The following is a 27,387-nucleotide window of genomic DNA, read 5'->3' as shown; positions in this document are numbered from 1 at the left end:
TTGCTCATTCCAGGTTGTCTTTGTTTGTTTTTTCCTGTGTTTTTGTGTGTGGCTGAAGTAAGCCTTGCACTATCATTGTTTCTTGACACTAAAGACTGTTTTGAGTAACCCTTTTTTGTTTATTTAATACAAGTTTGCTGATTAGCAGAGCACGTGTGTGTTTGATTTCTTTTCCTTGGACTGTTACGCATGGCCTGAGCCCAGTCAGGCAGAACATAAGCCGCCCTGAGTCTATGGAGAAGAGTAGGATAGAGATCCAAACAAACAAATAAAAACAGTAAACAAAAGCGACTTAGCTACCGAAATTGGTGACCATAAATCGATGGAACATAAAACCCCTAAAAAGGAATTCGCACCTTCCTCAGAAATATCCAAAATGAATTCAATATAATATGCAGAACTAAAGAAAACAAACACACAACTCCACACACTCGATACAAATACTTAATATTAGGTCGCTTGAAAGTGATAGTCAACAACATGGTTGACAAATTATGTCTTTTATATAACAAATACCGGTAAATATATGTATGTAGTGAAAGAAAATATTAATTGATGATAAGCAAATAACTAGTTATGTCAGACTTTCTACTAAATCTGCACTTCTATTCTACTAGTTTTTCTCATCATTCCTTTCACCCATTTCCTCCCATGTTGACTGTATGACTGTAACTTGTTGCTTATATCCTAAGATTTTTATTAATATTGCCTCTTCATTGCTTATTTGACCCCTATGACAATCATTAAGTGTTGTATCACATGATTCTTGACAAATGTATATTTTATTTTATGTACGCTGAGAGCATATGCACCAAGACAAATTCCTTGTGTGTCCAATCACACTTGGCCAATAAAATTCTATTCTATTCTATTCTATATCGAACACCACTGAAACTGAATCCTTTATATGTTGTATAAATTTATACGCAGATTTGTCTGCCCATTTCTTTCTGTTTGTTTAAATTGTTTTTAATATGTAAAAACTTAATAAAGATTATTTTTTTTAAAAAAGGAATTGGGGATCTCAACGGCAGTCGTAAACTCGAGGACTACATAGACCCGTTTGTCTGTCTTCCCAGGGTCATAACACAAGGACAGAAGGGAAAGGGGGGACATGATCGAAACATTTAAATATGTCAAAGGGTTAAATAAGGTCCAGGAGGGAAGTGTTTTTAATAGGAAAGTGAACCCAAGAACAAGGGGACACAATCTGAAGTTAGTTGGGGGAAAGATCAAAAGCAACATGAGAAAATATTATTTTATTGAAAGAGTAGTAGATCCTTGGAACAAACTTCCAGCAGACGTGGTAGGTAAATCCACAGGAACTGAATTTAAACATGCCTGGGATAAACATATATCCATCCTAAGATAAAATACAGGAAATAGTATAAGGGCAGACTAGATGGACCATGAGGTCTTTTTCTGCCGTCAGTCTTCTATGTTTCTATGTAAGTTTGACCTCGCCTTGCCTGGTTCCGTTGCCAAGCGGCAGCTCTCACACTGCACAAAACAGCAATTGGAAAGAGGGGGAGATCTCTTCCACCGAGCAGCCCCCCCATTAATGCTTCCCCCTCCCTTTCAACTGCTCCACAATGTTCTCGGCTGGCTAATGGGGCAATTTTTTTAATATTCTTTATAATACACCGATTTGCCCAATTTGCTACGCCATTCACAGAGGCGAAGATAATGGCGCCCGCCGATTAGTTGATGGGAAGAGTTCTCCCGAGCGCAGGCGGCGTCCCTCCGCTTCGGGAAGAAAATCAACGCATCTTCCTTGGCAGAAATTGGCATACGGCATCGGGCACCAACGGCCCAGACGCTTCTGCCGCTACCTTTTTTTTTTTTTAAAAAAAAGGGTTTTAAATTTTTTAACTCCATAATTCATACATATATCAATAATAATAATAATAATAATAATAATAATAATAATAATAATAATATATTGGGTTTGTATGCCGCCCCTCTCCGCAGACTCGGGGCGGCTAACAACAATAATAAACACAACATGTACAATCCAATAATAAAAAAACAACTAAAAACCCCTATTATAAAACCAAACATACACACAAACATACCATGCAAAACTTGTAATGGCCTAGCGGGAAGAGCTATCTCAACTCCCCCATGCCTGGTGGTATAAATGAGTCTTGAATAGTTTACGAAAGACAGGGAGGGTGGGGGCAGTTCTAATCTCCGGGGGGAGTTGGTTCCAGAGGGCTGGGGCCGCCACAGAGAAGGCTCTTCCCCTGGGGCCCGCCAAACGACATTGTTTAGTCGACGGGACCCGGAGAAGGCCAACTCTGTGGGACCTTATCAGTCACTAGGATTCGTGCGGTAGCAGGCGGTTCCGGAGGTAATCTGGTCCATTGCCATGTAGGGCTTTAAAGGTCATGACCATCACTTTGAATTGTGACCGGAAACTGATCGGCAGCCAATGCAAGCCACGGAGTGTTGAAGAAACGTATATACCTTAAAAACATATCCCCAACATACATAGTTAAATAATCCTAGTTGATCTCTTTCATTTTCATATCAGTATCTCTATCATATTAATAGGTTATCAGTCTATATTCATGTTTCTCTTTCTACTCCTCTCCTACTCTCTCCATCTCTCCCATCTACCTTTCTTCTCTTCTCTCCATCCCTCCTTCCTTCCTCTCTCCACTCCACTTCTATCTTTCTCCAACTGCTTCCTCTTTGGTTTGGTTCTGCAACTCAACAGGACCGACACAGACTTCACAGGAGAATCAGAACTGCAGAAGAAAAAACAACGGCTGCCAACCTGCCTTCCACTGAGGACCTGTAGACTGCACGAGTCAAAAAGAGGGCAGTGAAAATATTGACTGACCCCTCGCATCCTGGACACAAACTGTTTCAACTCCTACCCTCAAAACGTCGCTACAGAGCGCTGCACACCAAGACAGCTAGACACAAGAGCAGTTTTTTCCCGAACGCCATCACTCTGCTAAACAAATAATTCTCCCAAAACTGTCAAACTATTTACTAAGTCTGTACTGCTATTTCTACTAGTTTTTTCTCATCATTCCTATCACCCATTTCCTCCCACTTAGGACTCTATGACTGTAACTTACTGCTTGTATCTTTAATATTTCTATTAATAGTGTTTCCTGATTGCTTGTTTGCTGTGTGAACCATTAAGTGTTGTACCTCATGATCCTTGATAAATAGGTATTTTCCGTCCCTGTTTCCCCCCCAGGAGATTCCTAGAGAGGCCCCACGGAGGCTTCTTCCTGCCTTTTCTAGCTCTGTTTCCTCCCAGGAGATTCCTAGAGAGCCCCCACGGAGGCTTCTCCCTGCCTTTTCCAGCCCTGTTTCCTCCCAGGAGATTCCTAGAGAGGCCCCACGGAGGCTTCTCCCTGCCTTTTCCAGCCCTGTTTCCTCCCAGGAGATTCCTAGAGAGGCCCCATGGAGGCTTCTCCCTGCCTTTTCCGGCCCTGTTTCCTCCCAGGAGATTCCTAGAGAGGCCCCACGGAGGCTTCTTCCTGCCTTTTCCGGCCCTGTTTCCTCCCAGAAGATTCCTAGAGAGGCCCCACGGAGGCTTCTCCCTGCCTTTTCCGGCCCTGTTTCCTCCCAGGAGATTCCTAGAGAGGCCCCACGGAGGCTTCTCCCTGCCTTTTCCGGCCCTGTTTCCTCCCAGGAGATTCCTAGAGAGGCCCCACAGAGGCTTCTCCCCACCTTTTCCGGCCCTGTTTCTTCCCAGGAGAGTCCAAGAGAGGCCCCACAGAGGCTTCTCCCCGCCTTTTCCGGCCCTGTTTCTTCCCAGGAGATTCCTAGAGAGGCCCCACGGAGACTTCTCCCGGCCTTTTCCGGTTAGAGTTTCGGAGGCTCGGGTTTGTAAGTGGAAAATGGTTCTTAAGAAGAGGTAAAAAAAAATTGAACACCCGGTTCTTATCTAGAAAAGTTCGTAAGTAGAGGCGTTCTTAGGTAGAGGCATCACTGTATAAGGTCTCCTGTTTGAGGAAGGCGTTAGACTAGAAGACCTCTAAGGTCCCTTCCAACACGGTTATTCTGTCATTCTGATTTCATACTCTATTCCTCTTGGGCTTTGCGTTATCTTCCTGTTTTTCAATCTGCCGGGCTTTACTTTATACCTTTCTTTAGGGGAAGTATTTCTCAGCTGCTTTTTTTTAGGCAGAATCTTGTCAAAATGGTAATCTTTAAGGATGGGAACTTAATGCAATGCAGGAATAAAAAGGAATTCAATTGCAATTTTTCTTTACAACGTTCTTCAAGCCGCGAGATTAAGTCTCTTTTCATAAGGTTTCAGGTAGCTTTATCAAAAAGGAAGGCAAAAGACGAGGTTTAAATTTAATTCACTCTGCATGCTGGGTAGAGAATTCTGGGAGTTGGAGTCCAGGCATGCTGGCTGGGGAATTCTGGGAGTTGAAATTCATGTGTTTTGTATGGGGAATTCTGGGAGTTGAAGTCCAGGCATCCTGACTGGGGAATTCTGGGAGTTGAAGTCCAGGCATCCTGACTGGGGAATTCTGGGAGCTGAAGTCCAGGCATCCTGACTGGGGAATTCTGGGAGTTGAAGTCCAGGCATGCTGGCTGGGGAATTCTGGGAGTTGAAGTCCAGGCATGCTGGCTGGGGAATTCTGGGAGTTGAAGTCCAGGCATCCAGACTGGGGAATTCTGGGAGTTGAAGTCCAGCGTGCTGGCTGAGGAGTTCATGGTGTTGAAGTTCACGCATTCCGTATGGGGAATTCTGGGAGATGAAGTCCACAACTCTTAAAAGGGCCAATGTATAAAAAGAACCTGTTGTCTTCTATGAAATCAGAGCCATGCTTAGCAGATGTTGATGGGACCCAATTCTTAGCCCCCCCACTCCCACCAAAAAACTTTTCAAACTTGACGTCTCCTCTTTGCTGGCAAACCTTTCGATCAACTCAGATCTTCCACACTGCCTTTCTAATGCATTTTTATCCCTGCATTTCCAAATGAAGTGGCTCTCTCAAAAATTGGTCTCCAGAGGCAACGAGACGCTCTAAATGGATGCCGGGTAGATCAAAATGTTATTTGAAAGATAAGGCCATGAATAACTGTATTCCGGGAAATATTTGGGGACTTTTTTCGCCATTTCTGGATGGAGTTTTAATCATATTCTCATAAGCCCTTCGTGACAATTTTCAATGTAGCCAGCAGACAAAACATCCTAGCTTATATTTACTACTGATAGAGCCTCTCTTTCATCAGCAGGAGAGGGGGCAAAAAAGTCAAAATGGTGGCCGGAGCTGCATGATAAAGTCTCAGTATCTATGGAAGTGGTCTAGCTGCCCTCTCAAGTCTTTAAAGCTGCTGATGGTTTGTTTGTTGATTGATTGATTGATTGATTGTTAGAGTTGAAAGGGACCATGAAGGCCATCGAGTTCAACCCCCTGCCCAAGCAGGAACCCTATAGCACACCAGTCAAGTGGCAGTTCAATTTTCTCTTAAAAATGTCCAGAGGGTTGGAGTTCGCTGGTAGGTTGTTCCATTGGTTGATCGCTCTGACCGTCAGGAAGTTCCTCCTTATCTCCATGTTGAATCTCTCCTTGGTCAGCTTCCAGCCGTTGTTCCTCGTCCGGCCCTCTGGTGCCCTGGAGAATAAAGTGATCCCCTCCTCTCTGTGACCTCCCCTCGTATACTTGTAGACTGCTATCATGTCCGCTCTGGCCCTCCTTTTCTCTAGGCTATCCATGACCAGTTCCCTCAGTCTCTCTTCGTAAGTTTTGGTTTCCAGTCCCTTAATCATTTTGTTTGGTCTTTTTTGCACCTTCTCCAGACTTTCAATGTCTCTTTTGAAGTATGGTGACCAGAACTGAATACACTACTCCAGGTGTGGTCGGACCAGGGCGTAGTAGAGTGGTATTAAGACTTCCCTGGTCTTGGAGTGTATTCACTTGAACCATCTCTTGGAACAATTGGACCAGATGACTTGAGGGACCACTTCTGCCGCATGAATCCCAGCGACTGGTCAGGTCTCACAGAATCAGCCTTCTGCAGGTCCCGTCAACTTGGTGGGTCCTAGGGAAAGAGCCTTCTCTGTGGGGGCCCCAGCCCTCTAGATTCAGCTCCCCTGGAGATTCGCACCACCACCACCACCCTCCTCGCCTTCCGCAAGACTCTGAAGACTCATCTATGCCGCCAGGCTTGGGGCCATTAGACTCTAGCCGCCTGGCCATCGAATGCAATGCATGTCTGTTGTTTGAATGGGAATGATTGACTTTTAATATTACTGGGGTTTTTAGATTAACTAGTCTAAATTAATTGGATTTAGGATATTTGTATTATTATTGATTTTTTTTCAGTTTTAAAAACAATACATAAACTTATTTACAGGTGAATCAACGTCTTATATATACATTTTTATCTATATTGTCTTTTAATTGTCCTTGTACATCTTGATGTTTTATTCCGGTGTTTATTTTGAGTTTCTTTTTTTAGTCCATAAATACCATTTCGTCCAGATTGCATAGTAATCTGAATCTTTTTGATTATTATTATTACTATTATTACTATTATTACTATTATTACTATTATTACTATTATTACTATTATTATTATTTAGATTTGTATGCCGCCCCTCTCCAAAGACTCGGGGCGGCTCACAATAGTAATAAAAACAACATTATAGTACAACAAATCTAATATTAAAAAACATATAAAACCCTATCATTACTTAAAAAACCAAACAGCACATTCATATTAAACATCAAAGTATAAAAAAGTCTGGGGGAAAGGTGTCTCAACTCCCCCATGCCTGGCGATATAAGTGAGTCTTGAGTAGTTACGAAAGACAGGGAGGGTGGGGGCAGTTCTAATCTCCGGGGAGGAGTTGGTTCCAGAGGGCCGGGGCCGCCACAGAGAAGGCTCTTCCCATGGGGCCCGCCAAACGACATTGTTTAGTCGACGGGACCCGGAGAAGGCCAACTCCATGGTCAGTCTGTCCATCTTCTTTTCTATGTTGTAAGCCGCCCTGAGTCCTCGGAGAGGGCTGGCATATAAATCCAATCAATCAATCAATTTTCTACCAGCTAGTCTTTGATTTGCAACTGCTTAATGACTGTACAATGTTTTGTAACTTTTGTAAGGCATTGAAAAAAAGAGACTTGTGATCTGGTTTTTTTTTTTTTAAATTATTGTTTTTTTAATCTTTAAACATCATATAGACACACAGTCACGCACACACAAATATATACAAGGCAGGCTAAAACAACCTGGAATTGGCTATGTCTAGTTTAATGAAAATAAATACTAGGGGTGATAGGCAGCTTTCTCTCTGTGCTGAATTCTATACTATTTAATGTCGCCAATGTCCCCGCTGGGTTTCTAAAGCATCGTCCTGATTTATTTGTTCAATCAATTTATACACCGGCTTGCGTCTCAAGAAAAGAAAGATAGATGGATGCATATTTCCATCGTGTCCTCCCAGGGCAGTTTTTTAAAATCTCACTTTGTCTTCGGGGCGACAGTTCGAGAGGCATTCAATGGGTGTCAACAGACTCAAACTCAACCCTGATAAGACAGAGTAGCTGTGGGTCTTGCCTCCCAAGGTCAATTCCATCTGTCCGTCCATAACCCTGGGGGGAGAATCATTGACCCCTTCAGAGAGGATTCGCAACCTGGGCGTCCTCCTCGATCCACAGCTCACATTAGAGAAACATATTTCAGCTGTGGCGAGGGGGGTGTTTGCCCAGGTTCGCCTGGTGCACCAGTTGCGGCCCTATTTGGACCGGGAGTCATTGCTCACGGTCACTCATGCCCTCATCACCTCGAGGCTCGACTACTGTAACGCTCTCTACATGGGGCTACCTTTGAAGAGTGTTCGGAAACTTCAGATCGTGCAGAATGCAGCTGCGAGAGCAGTCATGGGCTTTCCCAAATATGCCCATGTTACACCAACACTCCGCAGTCTGCATTGGTTGCCGATCAGTTTCCGGTCACAATTCAAAGTGTTGGTTATGACCTATAAAGCCCTTCATGGCACCGGACCAGAATATCTCCGGGACCGCCTTCTGCCACACAAATCCCAGCGACCAGTTAGGTCCCACAGAGTTGGCCTTCTCCGGGTCCCGTCAACTAAACAATGTCGTTTGGTGTGACCCAGGGGAAGAGCCTTCTCTGTGGCGGCCCCATCCCTTTGGAACCAACTCCCCCCAGATATCAGAGTTGCCCCCACCCTCCTTGCCTTTCGTAAGCTCCTTAAAACCCACCTCTGCCGTCAGGCATGGGGGAATTGAGACTTTCCCTTCCCCCCTAGGCTTATAGAATTTATATATGGTATGTCAGTATGTATGATTGGTTTCTCAAATTAGGGTTTTTAAAATTAACTTAAATATTAGATTTGTTTACATTGTATTATTATTGCTGTTAGCCGCCCCGAGTCTACGGAGAGGGGCGGCATACAAATCTGATTAATAAATAAATAATAAATAAATAAATTGGAAGATTCAGCGATGACAAACCAAAGTGTTAAGAAACTATCGGGAGCCCTGATTGAGATGATGGTCAAAGTGTTTAGCCTCCTCCGCTATTTCACTTCCTTGCGCTACCCCTGCTCCTTAACAAAGTCGTCCTCGAATTATGTCCACAATGGGGAACCAGAATTTCCATTGTTAAGCGAGGAAGTTGTTAAGCGAGTTGAGCCTGAAGTTATGAACTTTTTTGTCATTGTTGTTAATCACGGACGTTGTTATCATGTCCTGTGATCGCACAGAAAGATGGAAAAAAGGTAATCACCTGTACAAGGATCCAGGAGTAGATGACCGCCACCCAGGGGTTTCCACCAGCTGACGTCCGCTTCGCCAGGCCCAAAACTTTGCCTTTATCCGAAAGACAGGCAGGCAGAAAGAGAGAAGAAATAATCCATTAAAATCAACGGCTGTACTATAATTTTGTTTGGAATAATTATGAGGGTCACCCAGAAAGAAATGCACCACATTTTTTTTCTTCAACAATCATTTATTGAACACAATGACATTTACAGACAAGAAAGAATGATGTTTCTTCTACACTCTCTATTTTTCTACCTAATCTCCATCCCGTTCTCTGGCCTTCCTCCAGCGAGACCCAAGGGTGTGTATGCCCTGTCGGTACCACTCCTTGTTCTGGTCACGAAGCCATTTCTGCACTGTGCGAATCACACCTTCATCATCCTCAAAATGCCTTCTGCGACTAACCGTGCTTCTGTCGACTGCAGATTCTGCATAAACTGCACACAAACGTTTGTGAACGTTCCCAACAGTTTCTTTCTCCGCAGTGAGAAATCCAAGGACGAGACGCTGCTTGTAACGTACATCACTAACAGACACCATTTGGAAACCCTGCTGCAGCTACGCTATCTGTCTGAAGAAACGAAAAATTTACACACGCACTCCTGACAATTCAAAGAATGTATATCTGAAGTTTCATATTCGTACCATTACTGTAGGCTGAGAAAAAAAATGTGGTGCATTATTTTCTGGGCGACCCTCATAATTGGGGAAGACTTTTCTACAGATGATCACAGAAGAAAGCCTTTTAAATCAAATCTTATTCCTTTAGATCAGAGCTTCTCAATCTTGGCCAAGTTGGCCTTCTCCAGGTCCCGTCAACTAAACTACTATTTGGACCGGGACTCACTGCTCACAGTCACTCATGCCCTCATCACCTCGAGGCTCGACTACTGCAACGCTCTCTACAGGGGCTACCTTTGAAAAGTGTTCGGAAACTTCAGATCGTGCAGAATGCGGCTGCGAGAGCAGTCATGGGCTTTCCCAAATATGCCCATGTTTCTCCATCACTCCGCAGTCTGCATTGGTTGCCGGTCAGTTTCCGGTCACAATTCAAAGTGTTGGTTATGACCTTTAAAGCCCTTCATGGCACCGGACCAGAATATCTCCGAGACTGCCTTCTGCCGCACAAATCCCAGCGACCGATTGGGTCCCACAGAGTGGGCCTTCTCAGGGTCCCGTCAACTAAACAATGTCAATTGGCGGGCCCCACGGGAAGAGCCTTCTCTGTGGCGGCCCCGATCCTCTGGAACCAGCTCCCCCCAGAGATTAGAACTGCCTCCACCCTCCTCGCCTTTCGGAAACTCCTTAAAACCCACCTTTGCCGTCAGGCATGGGGCAACTGAAACATCTCCCCCGGGCCTATACAATTTATGTATGGTATGCTTGTATGTATGTTTGCTTTTAATAATGGGGTTTTTAGTGGTTTTTTAAATGATTAGATTTGTTATATATTTTTTATTATTGCTTTGAGCCGCCCCGAGTCTACAGAGAGGGGCGGCATATAAATCAAATAAGTAAGTAAGTAAGTAAGTAAGTAAGTAAGTAAGTAAGTAAGTAAGTAAGTAAGTAAATAAATAAATACATTTCAGATATGTGGACTTCAACTCCCAGGATCCCTCTGAAGATATGTGGACCTCAACTGGCTGGGGAATCCTGGGAGTTGAAGTCCACATATACTGATACTCTTTCACAGATGTCTTCAAACTTGTCAACTTTAAGACTTGTGGACTTCAACTCCCAGAATTCTCCAGCCAGTCCACAAGTCTTAAAGTTGACAAGTTCGGGGACCTCTGCTTTTCGAGAGTCTATGCACTGGATCAGTCTTTGCACTGAGTTATATGTACTTTGTTGGTTCCTGTCACTTTAATACCGATCGGCTCATTTGTGCCATTTCGGTATTTTTTTGGCCCAATATTTTACACTTTACGCTCGCTTGCACATTTTGAAAGCCTATTTCCTCAGACGAAAGAAAAATGTCCAGAGCTTCGTAACTTCTCCCTTGCTTTCAATGATTCTTAAGAGTCCGGGTGAAAATTTGAACTTAGAAATAAAAGCCTGGTTCTTTTTTAAGAGGGTTTCTTTTCAGAGCAATACCAGCCCAAAATGTAGGTTTAGCCCCTGCCCCCTCCCAAATCTGGAACAATTTTCCTGATTATACTGTCCAACTTCCCATTTCTTGGATGCCCAGCGAAAGTATTTTGATTTGTCAAAGCTTTGCTTTGGGCGAGTCATTTCTACCTGACAGTTCTGTGGCTTTATAACTCTTTGTTTTTATTGTTACAGGAAACCGAAGAGACAATGTACATTCTTTTTAATAAAGTGCCTTTATATTACATTTATAAACCTCCGTGGAATTTTTCAGGTGGGAAGGGCAGAAATTTATTTATTAAAAGAGAAGAGAAGGATTTAGGGGTCGTGATTTCTGTTGATATTCATGGAGGCGTCTGTAATATGGCAAATGATTAAGCTTTACTGGATAAGTGGTCAAAGCAATGGAAACTGCAGTTTAATGTTTCCAAATGTAAAATAATGCACTTGGGCAAAAGGGGTATTGTATTGGCAGTTCTGTGTTAGCAAAAACTTCAGAAGAGAAGGATTTAGGGGTAGTGATTTCTGACAGTCTCAAAATGGGTGAGCAGTGTGGTCGGGCGGTAGGAAAAGCAAGTAGGATGCTTGGCTGCATAGCTAGAGGTATAACAAGCAGGGAGATTGTGATCCCCTTATATAGAGCGCTGGTGAGACCACATTTGGAATATTGTGTTCAGTTCTGGAGACCTCACCTACAAAAAGATATTGACAAAATTGAACGGTCCAAAGATGGGCTACAAGAATGGTGGAAGGTCTTAAGCATAAAACGTATCAGGAAAGACTTCATGAACTCAATCTGTATAGTCTGGAGGACAGAAGGAAAAGGGGGGACATGATCAAAACATTTAAATATGTTAAAGGGTTAAATAAGGTTCAGGAGGGAAGTGTTTTTAATAGGAAAGTGAACACAAGAACAAGGGGACACAATCTGAAGTTAGTTGGGGGAAAGATCAAAAGCAACATGAGAAAATATTATTTTACTGAAAGAGTAGTAGATCCTTGGAACAAACTTCAAGCAGACATGGTTCTTAAATCCACAGTAACTGAATTTAAACATGCCTGGGATAAACATATATCCATCCTAAGATAAAATACAGAAAATAGTATAAGGGCAGACTAGATGGACCAGGAGGTCTTTTTCTGCCGTCAGTTTTCTATGTTTCTATGTTAGTATAGCCTTAGTGAATAGTTTGACAGTGGTGAGGGAATTATTTGTTTAGCAGAGTGATGGCATGCGGAAAAAAACATGTTCTTGTGTCTAAATAGTCACTAAACAAATGGTTGTAAGTTGAGGACTACTTGTATTTACTTCTTGAATTTTTTTATGCTTTATAAAATTGACCACATATCTCTAGCTTCTGTGTATTATTCTTTTATGTTCTTTCTCTACATTTTTACTTTCTATAAGTCTTTATTGCTTCTATCTGTGTTTTGAATTTAAAAAAAAATTGTGGGGGAAAAGTGCTAATTGTGATAAGTTCACAACAAGCCACAACACACAAGCCCAGTGAGAAAGGTTACCACCAACAGCTCATAGCCAACGTTGTGATTGTTCAGTGACGTGTGAGATGGGGTTTCTGACTATAAAAATAAAGATTCACTCAAAGGCAGCCAGGCCTCATCTTGGAAAAAAAACCCTAGGCCTGGCCAGGTGAGTTGATGGATGGGGCACCACTCGGAAAGCCACGGTTACAAGCAATGGAGAAGTTGAAGGAATCATTGCAAGAGAAGTCAAGGGCATCCAATTTGTGCAGTATGAAAACTCCACATGTCTCTGCTCTTGAGCTCAACCCCTAAGAAGTTTTATTTTTTTTACTTTATGAGTGGGGAAGAAGAATTAGAACATTAGTTGAGGAAAACTCATTTCTATCCTGCCCAGTAGTGGATGAAACTGATCTCCTTCATAAGCCTGCCATATATATATATATATATTTTAAAAAGAGAAAAACATATACATCTCTTTTTGAACATTTTTGGCGGCCGTAGCAATATCACCAGATATTGAGAATTTCTTTGCTCATTATTTTATGATGTCTGGATTGACCCTAATAATGCATTGCCCTACTGTGGATTTGGAACTTCTCTCGGTCTCTTGTCTGCTTTATAGAAACATATTATCTCCCCAGGAACATATGTATTTTCTAGCAGGCAGGCGGATGCCCAAGGATGGTGCAGAAAAAGCCAGAATCTGCAGATTGCATCCAGAGAGAAGGCGAAATGACAGTTTTAGAAAAATAGAAGATTGATGGCAGAAAAAGACCTCCTGGTCCATCTAGTCTGCCCTTATACTATAACCACCTCTGTCGTCAGGCATGAGGGAATTGAAATTTCACTTCCCCCTAGGCTTATAGAATTTATACATGGTATGCTCGTATGTATGAGTGGTTTTTTTTTAAAAAAAATGGGGTTTTTTAGATTGTTTTTAATATTAGATTTGTTTACATTGTCTTTTTATACTGTTGTTAGCCGCCCCAAGTCTTCGGAGAGGGGTGGCATACAAATCTAATAAATGAATGAATAAATGAATGAATGAATAAATAAATAAATAAATAAATATTTCCTGCATTTTATCTTAGGTTGGATATATGTTTATCCCAGGCATGTTTCAATTCAGTTCAACCACGTCTGCTGGAAGTTTGTTCCAAGCATCTACTCCTCTTTCAGTCAAATAATATTTTCTCACATTTCTTCTGATCTTTCCCCCAACTGACCTCAGATTGTGTCCCCTTGTTCTTGTGTTCACTTTCCTATTAAAAATACTTCTCTCCTGAACCTTATTAAACCCTTTAACATATTTAAATGTTTTGATCCTGTCCCCACTTTCCCTTCTGTCCTCCAGACTATACAGATTGAGTTCATGAAGTCTTTCCTGGTAAGTTTTATGCTTTAAGGCTAGTGGACTTCAACTCCCAGAATTCCTCAGCCAACCTTTAAGACTAGTGTACTTCAACTCCCAGAATTTTTCAGCCAGTGTTGCTTTAAGACTAGTGGACTTCAACTCCCAGAATTCCTCAGCCAACCTTTAAGACTTGTGGACTTCAACTCCCAGAATTCCTCAGCCAACCTTTAAGACTAGTGGACTTCAACTCCCAGAATTCCTCAGCCAACCTTTAAGACTAGTGGACTTCAACTCCCAGAATTCCTCAGCCAACCTTTAAGACTAGTGGACTTCAACTCCCAGAATTCCTCAGCCAACCTTTAAGACTAGTGGACTTCAACTCCCAGAATTCCTCAGCCAACCTTTAAGACTAGTGGACTTCAACTCCCAGAATTCCTCAGCCAACCTTTAAGACTAGTGGACTTCAACTCCCAGAATTCCTCAGCCAACCTTTAAGATTTGTGGACTTCAGCTCCCAGAATTCTCTAGCCAGTCTGGCTGAGGAATTCTGGGAGTTGAAGCCCACAAATCTTAATGTTGCCAAATTTGGAGAAGACTTAGCCTTTAGAACAACCTTATTGTCACTTTTAATGTACACCAATTGACATAAATAGAAATTTTGTTTGCATGCAGCTCTGAAAGGGTCACCACCTCCAATATGCACTAAGTGAACATGACAAAATAAATAAAGATTTATTCGCGTTCCTCTCTGTTACTCACCAAAGAGGTCATCTTTGGCCAAAGCGTAAAGGATGCGGGAGGCCCCAATGAGGTTGCTCATAGCGGCCGAGAGCGTCGAAAAATAGACCCCGATGATGACAAACGGGGGCCAGATGTTGATGTCCTTCAAAAAGCTGTAGTCCCGCTGGAGAAGAAACCTAGACAAAGAAGAAAGTTGGTAGAAGAACATTATGCGCTAAAGCCACATAGGCAACACCTGACTATCGTAAGGTCCCTTAACACTGTCAGACTTTCTACTAAATCTGCACTTCTATTCTACTAGTTTTTCTCATCATTCCTTTCACCCATTTCCTCCCATGTTGACTGTATGACTGTAACGTTGCTTATATCCTAAGATTTTTATTAATATTGCTTCTTCATTGCTTATTTGACCCCTATGACAATCATTAAGTGTCGTACCACATGATTCTTGACAAATGTATATTTTATTTTATGTACACTGAGAGCATAGGCACCAAGACAAATTCCTTCTGTGTCCAATCACACTTGGCCAATAAAAATTCTATTCTATTCTATTCTAATTGTGAAGCGATTACAGCCAGTAGTGGATTGCAGCTGGGATTGGGGCTCCGGTAACTGAAATTGAGATGCGCACACATTTCTGTCCCCTGATATGTGTATGTGCATGCATGCGTGAGAGTTGGTTTCTCCGCATGCGCATAAAGCAAAATCTTGCACGAGGACCCTCTCGTGGGTGAGATTTCACCTATTTTTGCTGGGTTTTTGCTTCCACGCATGGGCGGAAGCAAAGAAATCACCGAAAACTGGCAAAATTTCTCACGCACGAGATTTCACTTGCTGTGCAGAAGCCAAATCTCGCGCTGATTGGTGCATATGTGAACACCAGATGCGCCTGGAACGATTGTGGGGAGCATACTGGTAGCGGCCAGTAAGTGGAACCCCCGCCTGATTACAGCAGGGGTGGGTTCCTCCCAGGTTTGGACTGGTTTGCCCAAACCGGTAGCGACCCACTGGTGATGTCACAATGACGTTACCGAACCGGATCGGTCGGTGGCGGTCCATGGGTGCCGCCATCTTTTTTAACAAAAAAAAAATATGTGCACATGCCCCATTTTTATGACTTAGTAATAGTAGTGCAGACTTAGTAAATAGTTTGACAGTGTTGAGGGGATTATTTGTTTAGCAGAGTGATGGCGTTCGGGGAAAAACTGTTCTTATGAATATTGATATGTAAAAACACACCGAAACACACCCAAAGATGCACGCACGCACACATATATATACACACACACACACACGGAGGCACTCCTTGTGCAACTCTCTTGCTTCCAGCGATGCACAAAACAGACACAATTTGAGAAACAGTAAAACAATAAAATAAGCAGCCTTAGGCATGAAAGACTGCTGGTTGACTTTGGGCCAATCACTAGGTGACTGTAAGTTCTAGTCCTACATGGCATCGGACCAGAATATCTTCGGGACCGCCTTCTGCCACACGAATCCCAACGACCGGTTAGGTCCCACAGAGTCGGCCTTCTCCAGGTTCCGTTGACTAAACAATGTCGTCTGGCGGGACCCAGGGGAAGAGCCTTCTCTGTGACGGCCCCAGCCTTCTGGAATCAACTCCCCGCAGAGATTAGGATTGCCCCCACCCTCCTTGCCTTTCGCAAACTCCTTAAAACCCACCTCTGCCGTCAGGCATGGGGAAATTGATTCCCCTGGGCCGGTTCCGTTTTTTATGTATGGTTTGTTTGGGGTGTATGACTGTTTTTATATTAAGGGTTTTAAATTGTTTTTAACTATTGGATTTGTACTGTTTTGCTGTTGTGAGCCGCCCCGAGTCTTCGGAGAGGGGCGGCATACAAATCTAAATAATAATAATAATAATAATAATAATAATAATAATAATAATAATAATAGCCTGCTGGGTGACTTTGGGCCAACCACTATGCGACTAGCAGTTACAACTGCATTATATCTCCAAATCCTTTGATTGTGTTCCTGACCTATTTCCAATTCTGCCTATAGTGGGGCATGATCTGATAACCAAATACTTTTAATATCTACTTTTTAAACTTGTATATTGCCCCCCCCTATTCATTAATATGTAGTCTATGCAGCTAAATGTATGGTATCTTGCTGAATAATATGTAGCTCTGTTTAAAATATCTGCATGAAGATCCACCATATTAAGTCTGTTTAAATGTAACATCCTGATATTTGCAGTCCCATTTGTCAATTGCATATTAAAATCTCCTGCCAAAAAAGTTGAGCCCTCCATAAAGTTGTCTAACTTCCTCTGAGTATTTATTATAATAGATATATTGCTCTTGGGTCAAGTGGACTATACAAGAACACCCCCGATTTGGTGGTGGGGAATGTGTGTGTGTCTGGGTGGGGGGCACATTTCCCTATGCACTGTTTTATTTTGTGTGTAATATAAATTTGTTAAAAATTAATAAATAAATAAAAACAAAACAACAACAACACACCACTATGTGACTGTAAGTTCTAGTCCTGCCTTTGATGTGAAAACCTGCTGGGTGACTTTGGGCCCATCACCAGGAGACAGTGAGTTCTAGTCCTGCCTTAGGTGTCAAAGTCGGCTGGGGTGACTTTGGGCTGATCATTTTTCCCCCCAGGCCACTCCATCTTACAAAGTCGTTGTGGGGGGGAATGAGAGAAGGAAGAAGTATTAGGCATGTCCTCAGTGAGTTACTTATAAGGTAATAAAGAAGACATAAAACATCTAATCGATAAACAGAGACTCAACCCAGGCGGTGAGAAAACTGGGAAGAAACGTTTCATATCTTTCAAAGAGATCCTGCCTTAATCTGTTTGTTATAAAATGGATCGCTATTGTTGCAGTTTCCAATATCCTATATGAGCCAGGGCGGCGCAACGGCTAGAATGCGGTGCTGCAGGCTCCTTCAGCTAATTGCTAGCTGTAGTTCAGCAGTTCAAGTCTCACCACCGGCTCAAGGTTGACTCGTCCTTCCGTCCTTCCAAGGTGAGTAAAATGAGGACCCAGATTGTTAGGGGCAGATTACCTACACTACAGGACTGTCTTCTGCCTCATGCACCCCACTGGCCGATTAGGTCCCACAGAATCGGCCTTCTTCACGTCCCATTGGCCAGACAATGTTGTCTGGCGGGACCTAGAGGAAGATCTTCTCGGTGGTGGCCCCGGCTCTTTGGAATGAACCCCACCCCCTAGAAATACGTACCACCCCCTCCGTCCTGGTCTTTCGGAAAGCTTTGAAGACCTCTCTCTGCCGGCGGGCATGGGAGCCGCGAATAGGTGGTGAAGGTAAGCAGACACACACACACACACTCACAGATTGTGGCCTTGTCACATTGTCACATGTGCAGAAGACAGTATTGCCACCGGCACAAAAGCAAGTCTAAAACACGATTTAAGTATTGCCCACAAGATCATATGCTGCAACGACTACTTCAGTTTTATATGCTGCAACGACTACTTCAGCTTCAACCGCAACAACACAAGAGCACGCAACAGATTCAAACTTAATATTAATCGCTCCAAACGTGACTGTAAAAAACATGACTTTAACAATCGAGTTGTCGAAGCGTGGAACTCATTACCGGACTCAATTGTGTCAACCCCTAACCCCCAACATTTCTCCCTTAGTCTATCCACGATTGACCTCTCCAAGTCCCTAAGAGGCCAGTAAGGGGCATACATAAGTGCACCAGTGTGCCTATCGTCCCCTGTCCAATTGTCTTTCCTTTATCTCATATATCATATATATTTTCTTCCTCTCATATATTTTCTCTTCTATTTTACATATTATCTTTATATATATTACTTCATGTCTATTCTCTTCCATATGTATTGTGTATTGGACAAAGAATAAATAAAAATAAATATTTTTTTTTAAAAAGCCGTCTCTACTACCTTCCCCATTGCAAAACATCTATCAGATCAATCATCGATCACTTTTGTAATCACTTCCCCCATTTTACGAGACAGCGGCTGATGGAAACGCGGCACGTTGAAAAGCCAGGCGGGAAAAAATTCAATAAAGCAACTAAAAAAGAGAAGATACCTAACTTTCGCTAACACATCAAACTATACAAATGGCTGGGATTTAATTGGATTTTAACAAGAGCCAGTGAGCAGGTGGGAGATAAATTTGCACGGGCTATCAAAGCTGCTGTCCTTTGGGCAATTAATACCCAATTAGCCTTAAAATTGATCACCTCGCTGAGAAACGCAGCGGATTGGATAGTTTGGGGCGGATTCTGGATGTTTGGGGACCGGAGAGTGGCCTTCTTGTCTTCTCCGAACAGAAGATGGAGAGGCTGCAGAGCTCCTGGCTGGCAACCGTGAGCCTCAAAGGACATGCATTTAAGAGATTAATTGAGTTGGGAGGGACCTTACAGGTCATCTAGTCCAACCCCCTACCCTACATCTGCCTCTACCTAGGATTGAACTCAAAACCACCTATGATAGATGTGAAGGTTCCAGATAACATCCAAACTAAATCAGAGTCCAAGTCAAAGTCCTTCTCGAAATGCCAATTTATTTCTGGAGCCATACTGGCACCCACGCTGGGAACCGTGAATCTGTGTTTGCCACTCAGTTGAAAGTTCACATCCCTTGTCCCCCCCACCCATAAACTTGTCACTCAGATTGTGCCTCGAGGTGATGAGAGCATGAGTGACTGTGAGCAATGACTCCCTGTCCAAATAAGGCCGCAACTGGAGCACCAGGCGAACCTGGGCCAACGCCACCCTCGCCACAGCCGAAAGATGATGTTCCAATGTCAGCTGTGGATCGAGGAGGACGCCCAAGTTGCGGACCCTCTCCGAGGGGGTCAATAGTTCTCCCCCCAGGGTAATGGACGGACAGATGGAATTCTCCTTCTTGGGAGGCAAGACCCACAGCCACTCCGTCTTGTGTGGGTTGAGTTTGAGTCTGTTGACACCCATCCAGACCCCAACAGCCTCCAGGCACCGGCACATCACTTCCACTGCTTCGTTGACTGGACATAGGGTGGAGATATATAGCTGGGTATCATCCGCATATTGATGATACCTCACCCCATGTCCTTGGATGATCTCACCCAGCGGTTTCATGTAGATGTTGAATAGCAGGGGGGAGAGGACTGACCCTTGAGGCACCCCACAAGGGAGAGACCTAGAGGTCGACCTCTGACCCCCCACTAACACCGACTGCGACCGACTGGAGAGGTAGGAGGAGAACCACTGGAGAACAGTGCCTCCCACTCCCAACCCCTCCAGCCGGCGCAGAAGGATACCATGGTCGATGATATCGAAAGCCGCTGAGAGGTCAAAAATTCCCAAAGTTGAGAAAGACGGCAAGAAACTTTGAAAGCAGACCTGATCTTTGAAATCAGGCTGGGTGGAGAAAGAGGAACAAAGGGGCAGCTGAGCCGAGGGGCCTATTAAGCCTTTCAGAGAAATGGCCAAGGCGGGCGGGGGGCTGCGCAGAAAGTCAGGCAGGGGGTTTGTGAGCGGCCCTGTCCCCTGTCATTATGAGCAATGGCCGTGCATTAAGGTATTAGAACATGACAGCTATAATTCTAACCAATTCCTGCTGGCTGGCCCAGCCCGCCACGATTTATGGCAGCACTTTGCAGAGCAGAAAATTAACAAGCCATGCGCTTGGAGAACAAGGCAGGCAGGCATGCTCGCTCTCCCCCCACGCCCCTCCCCACCCAGACGTGTGTATAAACACACACACATATGCACGCAGAGGGAGGGAGAGAGAAAGAAAGAAAGAGAGAGAGAGAGAGATGCAAGCACATTTTATCCAAAGCCTGATTTGCAGTGCGCAAAACCATCATCTTTTATTCTGTCTGGCAATAGGAAAGTGAACGCTATTCTGTTTGTTTTTAACAGGAAAGTGAACACAAGAACAAGGGGGCATTCAATAAAATTTTAATTCTAATACTAATTCTAATAATTCTAAATGGTGGAAGGTTTTTAGCATAAAACGTATCATGGGGGAACTGAGATATCTTCCCCGGGCCTATACAATTTATGTATGGTATGTTTGTACTTCATGATGCACCAGTTGTGGCCCTATCTGGACCAGGACTCACTACTCACAGTCACTCATGCCCTCATCACCTCGAGGTTCGACTACTGTAATGCTCTCTACATGGGGCTACCTTTGAAAAGTGTTCGGAAACTTCAGATTGTGCAGAATGCAGCTGCGAGAGCAGTCATGGGCTTCCCAAAAATGCCCATGTTACACCAACACTCTGCAGTCTGCATTGGTTGCTGATCAATTTCCGGTCACAATTCAAAGTGTTGGTTATGACCTATAAAGCCCTTCATGGCATCGGACCAGAATATCTCCAAGACCGCCTTCTGCTGCACGAATCCCAGCGACCGATTAGGTCCCACAGAGTGGGCCTTCTCCGGGTACCGTCAACTAAACAATGTCGGTTGGCGGGGCCCAGGGGAAGAGCCTTCTCTGTGGCGGCCCCAACTCTCTGGAACCAACTTCCCCCAGAGATTAGAACTGCCCCCACCCTCCTTGCCTTTCGTAAGCTCCTCAAAACCCACCTTTGCCGTCAGGCATGGGGGAACTGAGATATCTTCCCTGGGCCTATACAATTTATGTATGGTATGTTTGTACGTATGTCTACTTAATAATGGGTTTTTAAAAATATTTTAAATTGTAACCGGCCCGAGTCTACGGAGAGGGACGGCATACAAATCGAATCGAATCGAATCAAATCAAATCAAATCAAATCAATACATACATACATACATACATACATACATACATACATACATACATAAACAAACAAACAAACTCAATCTGTCTAGTCTGGAGGACAGAAGGGAAAGAGGGGACAGGATCGAAACATTTCTATAGGTGAAAGGGTTAAATAAAGTTCAGGAGGGAAGTATTTTTAATAGAAAAGTGAACACAAGGATAAGGGGGCCCAATCTGAGGTTGGGGGAAAGATCAGAAGCAATATGAGAAAATATTATTTGATTGAAAGAGTAGTAGATGCTTGGAACAAACTTCCAGCAGAAGTGGTTGGTAAATCCACAGTCACTGAATTGAACAGGCCTGCGATAAACATACAGTGGTGCCTCTACCTAAGAACGCCTCTATTTAAGAACTTTTCTAGATTAGAACCGGGTGTCCAAGATTTTTTGGCCTGTTCTTAAGAACCATTTTCTACTTAAGAACCTGAGCCCGGAAAAATTTCCCAGGAAATTTGAGAGCGGCATAAAGGCCCGGCCAGTTTCCTGCCATTCCCCTTTAATCCTGGCCATCTCGGGCTTTTCTGGACTGCCAGAGGAGCCTTTTGGTGGCGCTTAAGGAGGCTTTGACAGTCCAGAGTGAAGAAAGAATTTTCCTTTATCTGGGCACTTGGAGAGGGAATAAAACCACTTCCTTGTGGAGACTCCCTTGCACTGCCTCCTACACACTCATGCTCAGTATATGGGAGGTGCATGCTCCTCCTGGCCACCTTAGAGTCCCTCTTTTTTAAATTTTTAAGCCTTAAAGTTTTGGATTTTTTTTATTCCCCTCCCCTCCCCTTCTTCCTTCGGCAGCAACTGTCCTCCTCCTCTTCTTCCTCCTCCTCCTCCCACCCAAATTCCGAGCTTTTATTTCTTTCCTAATGGGTTTGCACACATTATTTGCTTTTACATTGATTCCTATGGGGAAAATAGCTTCTTCTTACAAACTTTTCTACTTAAGAACCTGGTCAGGGAACGAATTAAGTCCTTAACTAGAGGTACCACTGTATATCATCCTAAGATAAAATACAGGGAACAGTATAAGGTCAGACTAGATGGACCATGAGGCCTCTTTCTGCCATCAATCTTTTAAATTTCTATGGCAAAGTTTCCCTAGACTGGAGATGTGGGACCCCACTCTCTCCCTCCCATGAGATCCTGCCCAGGCGAAGTTCCACTTACTGGCCACTACCGATACACTCTTCCGGGTTGTGCAGGCACATGCGCCTCCATCGGGCAGGTGGGCACCCATTGGTGTGAGGTTCAGCTTCTGCGCATATGCAGAAAGCGAAATCTCACATGAAAACGCATGCACAGAAGCAAAAAAAAAACCCCGCCAACAATCAACAAAATCTCACGAGCGAGAGTGTCTTCGCATGAGATTGATTGCTGCACATGTGTCAGAAGCCAAATGTCATGCGCGCATGTGTCGGGAGCGCGAAGATGTGTGCGCAACTCCATTTACACTAGCGGAGCCCCAATCTCAGCCATACCGGCTGCAACCGGTATAGTTAGTTAGTTAGTATGTATGTATGCATGCATGCATGCATTTACTTACTTACTTACTTACTTACTTACTTACTTACTTACTTACTTACTTATTGGATTTGTATGCTGCCCCTCTCCACAGACTCAGGGCGGCTAACAACAATGTTAAAAAACAACATGTAACAATCCAATTTAATAAAACAACTAAAAAACCCTTATTATAAAAACCAAACATACACACAAACATACCATACATAACTTGTAATGGCCTAGGGGAAGGAATATCCTAACTCCCCCATACCTGGCGACAAAGGTGGGTCTTGAGTAATTTGTGAAAGACAAGGAGGGTGGGGGCCGTTCTTATCTCTGGGGGGAGTTGATTCCAGAGGGCCGGGGCCGCCACAGAGAAGGCATGGTATGTTGTATGTATGGTTTTTAAATTATGGGTTTATAGTTTTTTAAATATTAGATTTGTATTGTACATTGCTTTCTACTATTGTTGTGAGCCGCCCCGAGTCTACAGAGAGTGGCGGCATACAAATTTAATAAATAATAATAAATAATAATAATAATAACCCCTTATTGATCTTGCCCCAAGGAAAGGCCAGGCGTGTATCTTTCCGGTGCTTGGGACATGCAAATAAGTTGGAAATGTGTGTGTGTATTTGTGTAGAATAGAACAGAGCTGGAAGGACCCTTGAGATCTTCTAGTCCAACCCCGGTCAAGCTGAAGATCTTCGGGACCGTCTTCTGCCGCATGAATCCCAGCATCCGATTAGGTCCCACAGAGTCAGCCTGCTCCGGGTCCCATCGACTAAACAATGTCATCTGGCGGGACCCAGGGGAAGACCCTTCTCTGTGGTGGCCCCGGCCCTCTGGAATCAACTCCCCCCAGAGATTATAACCGCTCCCACCCTCCTTGCCTTTCGTAAGTTACTCAAAACCCATCTATGTCGCCAGGCATGGGGTAACTCAGTTGCCTCTAGGCTATGCTAAGGCTATGGTAGAATTGTGTATGGTCTGTCTGAGTTGTATGGTTTTTAATAATGGGTTTTTAATGTGTTTTTTAATATATTGGATTTGTGACATTGTATTTTGTTGTGAGCCGCTCCGAGTCCTCGGAGAGGGGCGGCATACAAATCTAATAAATAATAATATTAATAATATTAATATTAATAATAATATTAATAATATTAATATTAATAATAACATTAATAATATTAATATTAATAATAACATTAATAATATTAATATTAATAATAACATTAATAATATTAATATTGATATTAACATTAACATTAATAATAACATTAACATTAATAATATACCCATTCCAGACATCTGTCTGTCTGTCAGTCTGTCTATCAAGTAAATAAATAAATGCATTTAGCATCTATATTTATAACAGACAAGATAGTCAGGCAAACAGAGGCATCATGAGGTAAATCGCATATAGCATAGAGCAGTGTTTCCCAACCTTGGCCACTTGAAGATATCTGGACTTCAACTCCCAGAATTCCCCAGCCAGCATTCTGGGAGTTGAAGTCCAGATATCTTCAAGTGGCCAAGGTTGGGAAACACTGGCATAGAGTACATACACAAGGGCTAAAAAAGGGAAACTCCCCTTCCACACCCACAGCGACCAATCACAGTGCAGATTACCTCACACAGGAGCCCGCCCTCTCCAATCAATCAGCCATAACTGTGTGTCCTGGCTCAATCCTTTACTATTCCAGCTGCTAAAACTTAAGTATCCTAACAGAGTTTTGACTCCAAGAATATCTCAGCCACCATTCTGGGAGCTGAAGTCTACATATCTTAAAGTGGCTAAATTTGGGAAATTAATCTTTCTGATCTAAGTCCAGAAAACTCTCTCGTCCAACTTCTGAATTTCAAGTGTCAATTCCAACACTGGCAAAACCTCTGAACTAGGCGGATAAAAGGCAAGCGGATTAGAGCTGGACTATTCATTGGCGCGAGCCAATTGAAGGACGCAGCATGGGGCCATTTTTATACCTAGAGACCTGATTTGATGGAACGCAGGCTAAGCAATTGGATTTCCAAATGAAACAAGAGCGGCTTTTTTAAGGCCAAAAGAAAATGGAGGCAACAGAGGGGGGATAGGAGGAAAATGAGCAGCATGGGGCAGGGGTCAATTTCCAGGCAGTTGAAGGGAATTTTCTATCCTTTGATCTGGGAAGGAAGGAAGGAACTGAGAAAGCAAAGGAGAGAAGAGAAAGAAAGAAAGAAGGAAAGAAAGAAAGAGAGAGAAATAGGGAGGAAGGGAGGGAGAGACGGAGGAATGAATAAATAAAGGAGGGAGAAAGGAAGGAGGAAAGGAAAGGAAAGGGAGGGAGGAGGGAGGGAAGGAGAAGGAAAGAAAGAAATAAGGAAGGAAGGAAAGAAAGAAGGAAAGAAAGAAAGAGAGAGAAAGAGGGAGGAAGGGAGGGAGGGAGAGACGGAGGAATGAATAAACAAAGGAGGGAGAAAGGAAGGAGGAAAGGAAAGGGAGGGAGGAGGGAGGGAAGGAGAAGGAAAGAAAGAAATAAGAAAGGAAGGAAGGAAGGAAAGAAAGAAAGAAAAGAGAGAGAGAATGGGAAGGAGGGAGGGAAAAGGGGGAAGGAGAGAGGAAAGGGGGTAGGGAGGAAGGAAAGGGGTTGAGTGAGTGTGAGTGAATAAAGAAGGGAAGAAGAAAGAAAGAGAAAAGAAAGCGAGTGTGAGTAAAAGGTGGGAAAGAGGGAGCAAAAGGGAGGATGGAGGAAGGAAATAAAGAAAGGGGGAAGAAGGAAGGGAAAGAAGAGAAGGAGACTAAAGAGGTTTGGGAGGAAGAAAAGAAAAAGGGAGAAGGAAGGAAAGAAGGGAGGGAGGAAGGAAGGGAGGAAGGGGTGAGAGGATGGGTGGGTGAGTGAATGATAAAAGAAGGAAGGGAGGAAGAAAGAAAGTAGAAAGTAGAAAGAGAAAGAAAAAGTGAGAAGGAGAGAAAGATGGGAGAGAGGGAGGAGAAAGGAGGATGGAGAAAGGAAGGAAAGAAAGAAAAGGGGGAGGGAGGGAGGGAAAGAAGGGAAGGAGGACAAAGAAGGTAAGGAAAAGAAAGCGAGTGTGTGAGAGAGAGAAAGATGGGAAGGAGGGAGGAAAATATGATGGAGGAAGGAAAGAAGGAAAGAAAGAAGAAGGGAGAGAGGGAGAGAAAAGGGAGAGGGAGGGAGAAGGAAGGAAGGAAAGAAGGAAAAAGGAGGGAGGGAAAAAGGGAAATAAAAAGGGGGAAAGAAGAAGAAAGAAAGGAAAAGGGAGGGAAGTTTTCTCAACCTCAGCAACTTTAGGAAGCGTGGAAGCGCATGCTGATCAGGAGATTCCGGAAGTCCACATTGTTGAGCTTGAGAAACCTTGATTATTGGATTTCTTCCTCACATAGGATTGCTGTAAAATACGTGCGCCCCCTGGTGGGCCGTCCACCACCTACCTCTCGCAGGTGCAGCTCAGGAGGACCGCCAACAAATTGTACACAATGTAGGTGAAGATCACGGCCATGATGGTGCCCCGAGGAATGGAATAGCTGGGCCGCTTGAGGTCGCCTGGAACGAGAGGAGGCCTTGGTCAAGGAGCTCCCCAATGAAAAGGGGGGGCCCCTCCTTCCCTGCCGCCCATCCTCCCCTTCCAGTCCGGAGGGTTTCCACACACCTGACATGTTTGAACCCGCCATGATTCCCGTGCAACCGTTGAACATGACAGCAAAGACTGTGCTGAAGCTCATCAGCCGGCCAGTTGTGTAATCGACACTATAGTCCGCTGCAAAAGGATAGTAAAAAGCAGAATTAGCAATGGCATTTAGACATATACTGCTTTACAGTGCTTTGGGACTTATTTGACCCCATGACAATTATTAAAGGAATGAATCCCAGCGACCGGTTAGGTCCCACAGAGTCGGCCTTCTCCAGATCCCGTCAAGTAGCCAATATCGGCTGGCGGAAACTAGGGGAAGAGCCTTCTCTGTGAGGGCTCCGGCCCTCTGGAATCAGCTCCCCCAGGAAATTCATACTGCCCCCACCCTCCTCGCCTTTCGCAAGAGTCTTAAGACCCACTTATGCTGCCAGGTTTGGATCCATTAGATCTCAGCCCGGAGCCGACGAATGTTTGTATGGCTATTGTTTGAATCGGTATGACACAGCTGGGGATTTTAGCCTGTTTGTTTAGTTTTAATTTAATTGGATTTAGCTACTGTATTTATTGTTTTTATATGTTGTAAGTCGCCTGGAGTCCTCGCAGAGTGGCAGCATATAAATCCAATAGATAGATAGATAGATAGAGAGAGAGAGAGAGAGAGAGAGAGAGAGAGAGAGAGATGATAGATACAGTAGATAGATAGATGATTGATAGATAGATAGATAGATAGAAAGATATAAGATAGATAGATATATAGATAAACAGATAGATGATAGATAGATAGAGAGAGAGAGAGAGAGAGAGATAAACAGATAGATGATAGATACAGTAGATAGATAGATGATAGATAGATAGATGATAGATACAGTAGATAGATGATTGATTGATTGATAGATAGATAGAAAGATATAAGATAGATAGATATATAGATAAACAGATAGATGATAGATAGATAGATAGATAGATAGATAGATGATACAGTAGATAGATGATTGATATAGATAGATAGATAGATAGATAGATAGATAGATAGAAAGA

The 27,387-nt window shown here is 43.5% G+C and overlaps 1 protein-coding gene across 1 annotated transcript in view; it reads right to left on the bottom strand.

Moving 5' to 3' along the window:
• Positions 1 to 27,387, bottom strand: part of LOC139155779 (solute carrier family 12 member 9-like) — a 123,045-nt gene that overhangs the window by 65,452 nt on the left and 30,206 nt on the right. The window contains exons 5-8 of the mRNA XM_070731048.1: positions 26,368 to 26,475; positions 26,150 to 26,261; positions 14,464 to 14,621; positions 8,743 to 8,825 (exon numbers count right to left, since the gene is read on the bottom strand). Of these exons, the coding sequence (XP_070587149.1) occupies positions 8,743 to 8,825; positions 14,464 to 14,621; positions 26,150 to 26,261; positions 26,368 to 26,475 (461 nt within the window). The remainder of the gene's footprint in view (positions 1 to 8,742; positions 8,826 to 14,463; positions 14,622 to 26,149; positions 26,262 to 26,367; positions 26,476 to 27,387) is intronic.

The sequence above is a fragment of the Erythrolamprus reginae genome, unplaced genomic scaffold (genome assembly GCF_031021105.1).
Source record: "Erythrolamprus reginae isolate rEryReg1 unplaced genomic scaffold, rEryReg1.hap1 H_55, whole genome shotgun sequence".
NCBI lineage: Eukaryota > Metazoa > Chordata > Lepidosauria > Squamata > Dipsadidae > Erythrolamprus > Erythrolamprus reginae.
Note: the sequence above shows the minus strand (reverse complement) of the source record. Positions and strands in the feature narration are given on the sequence as shown.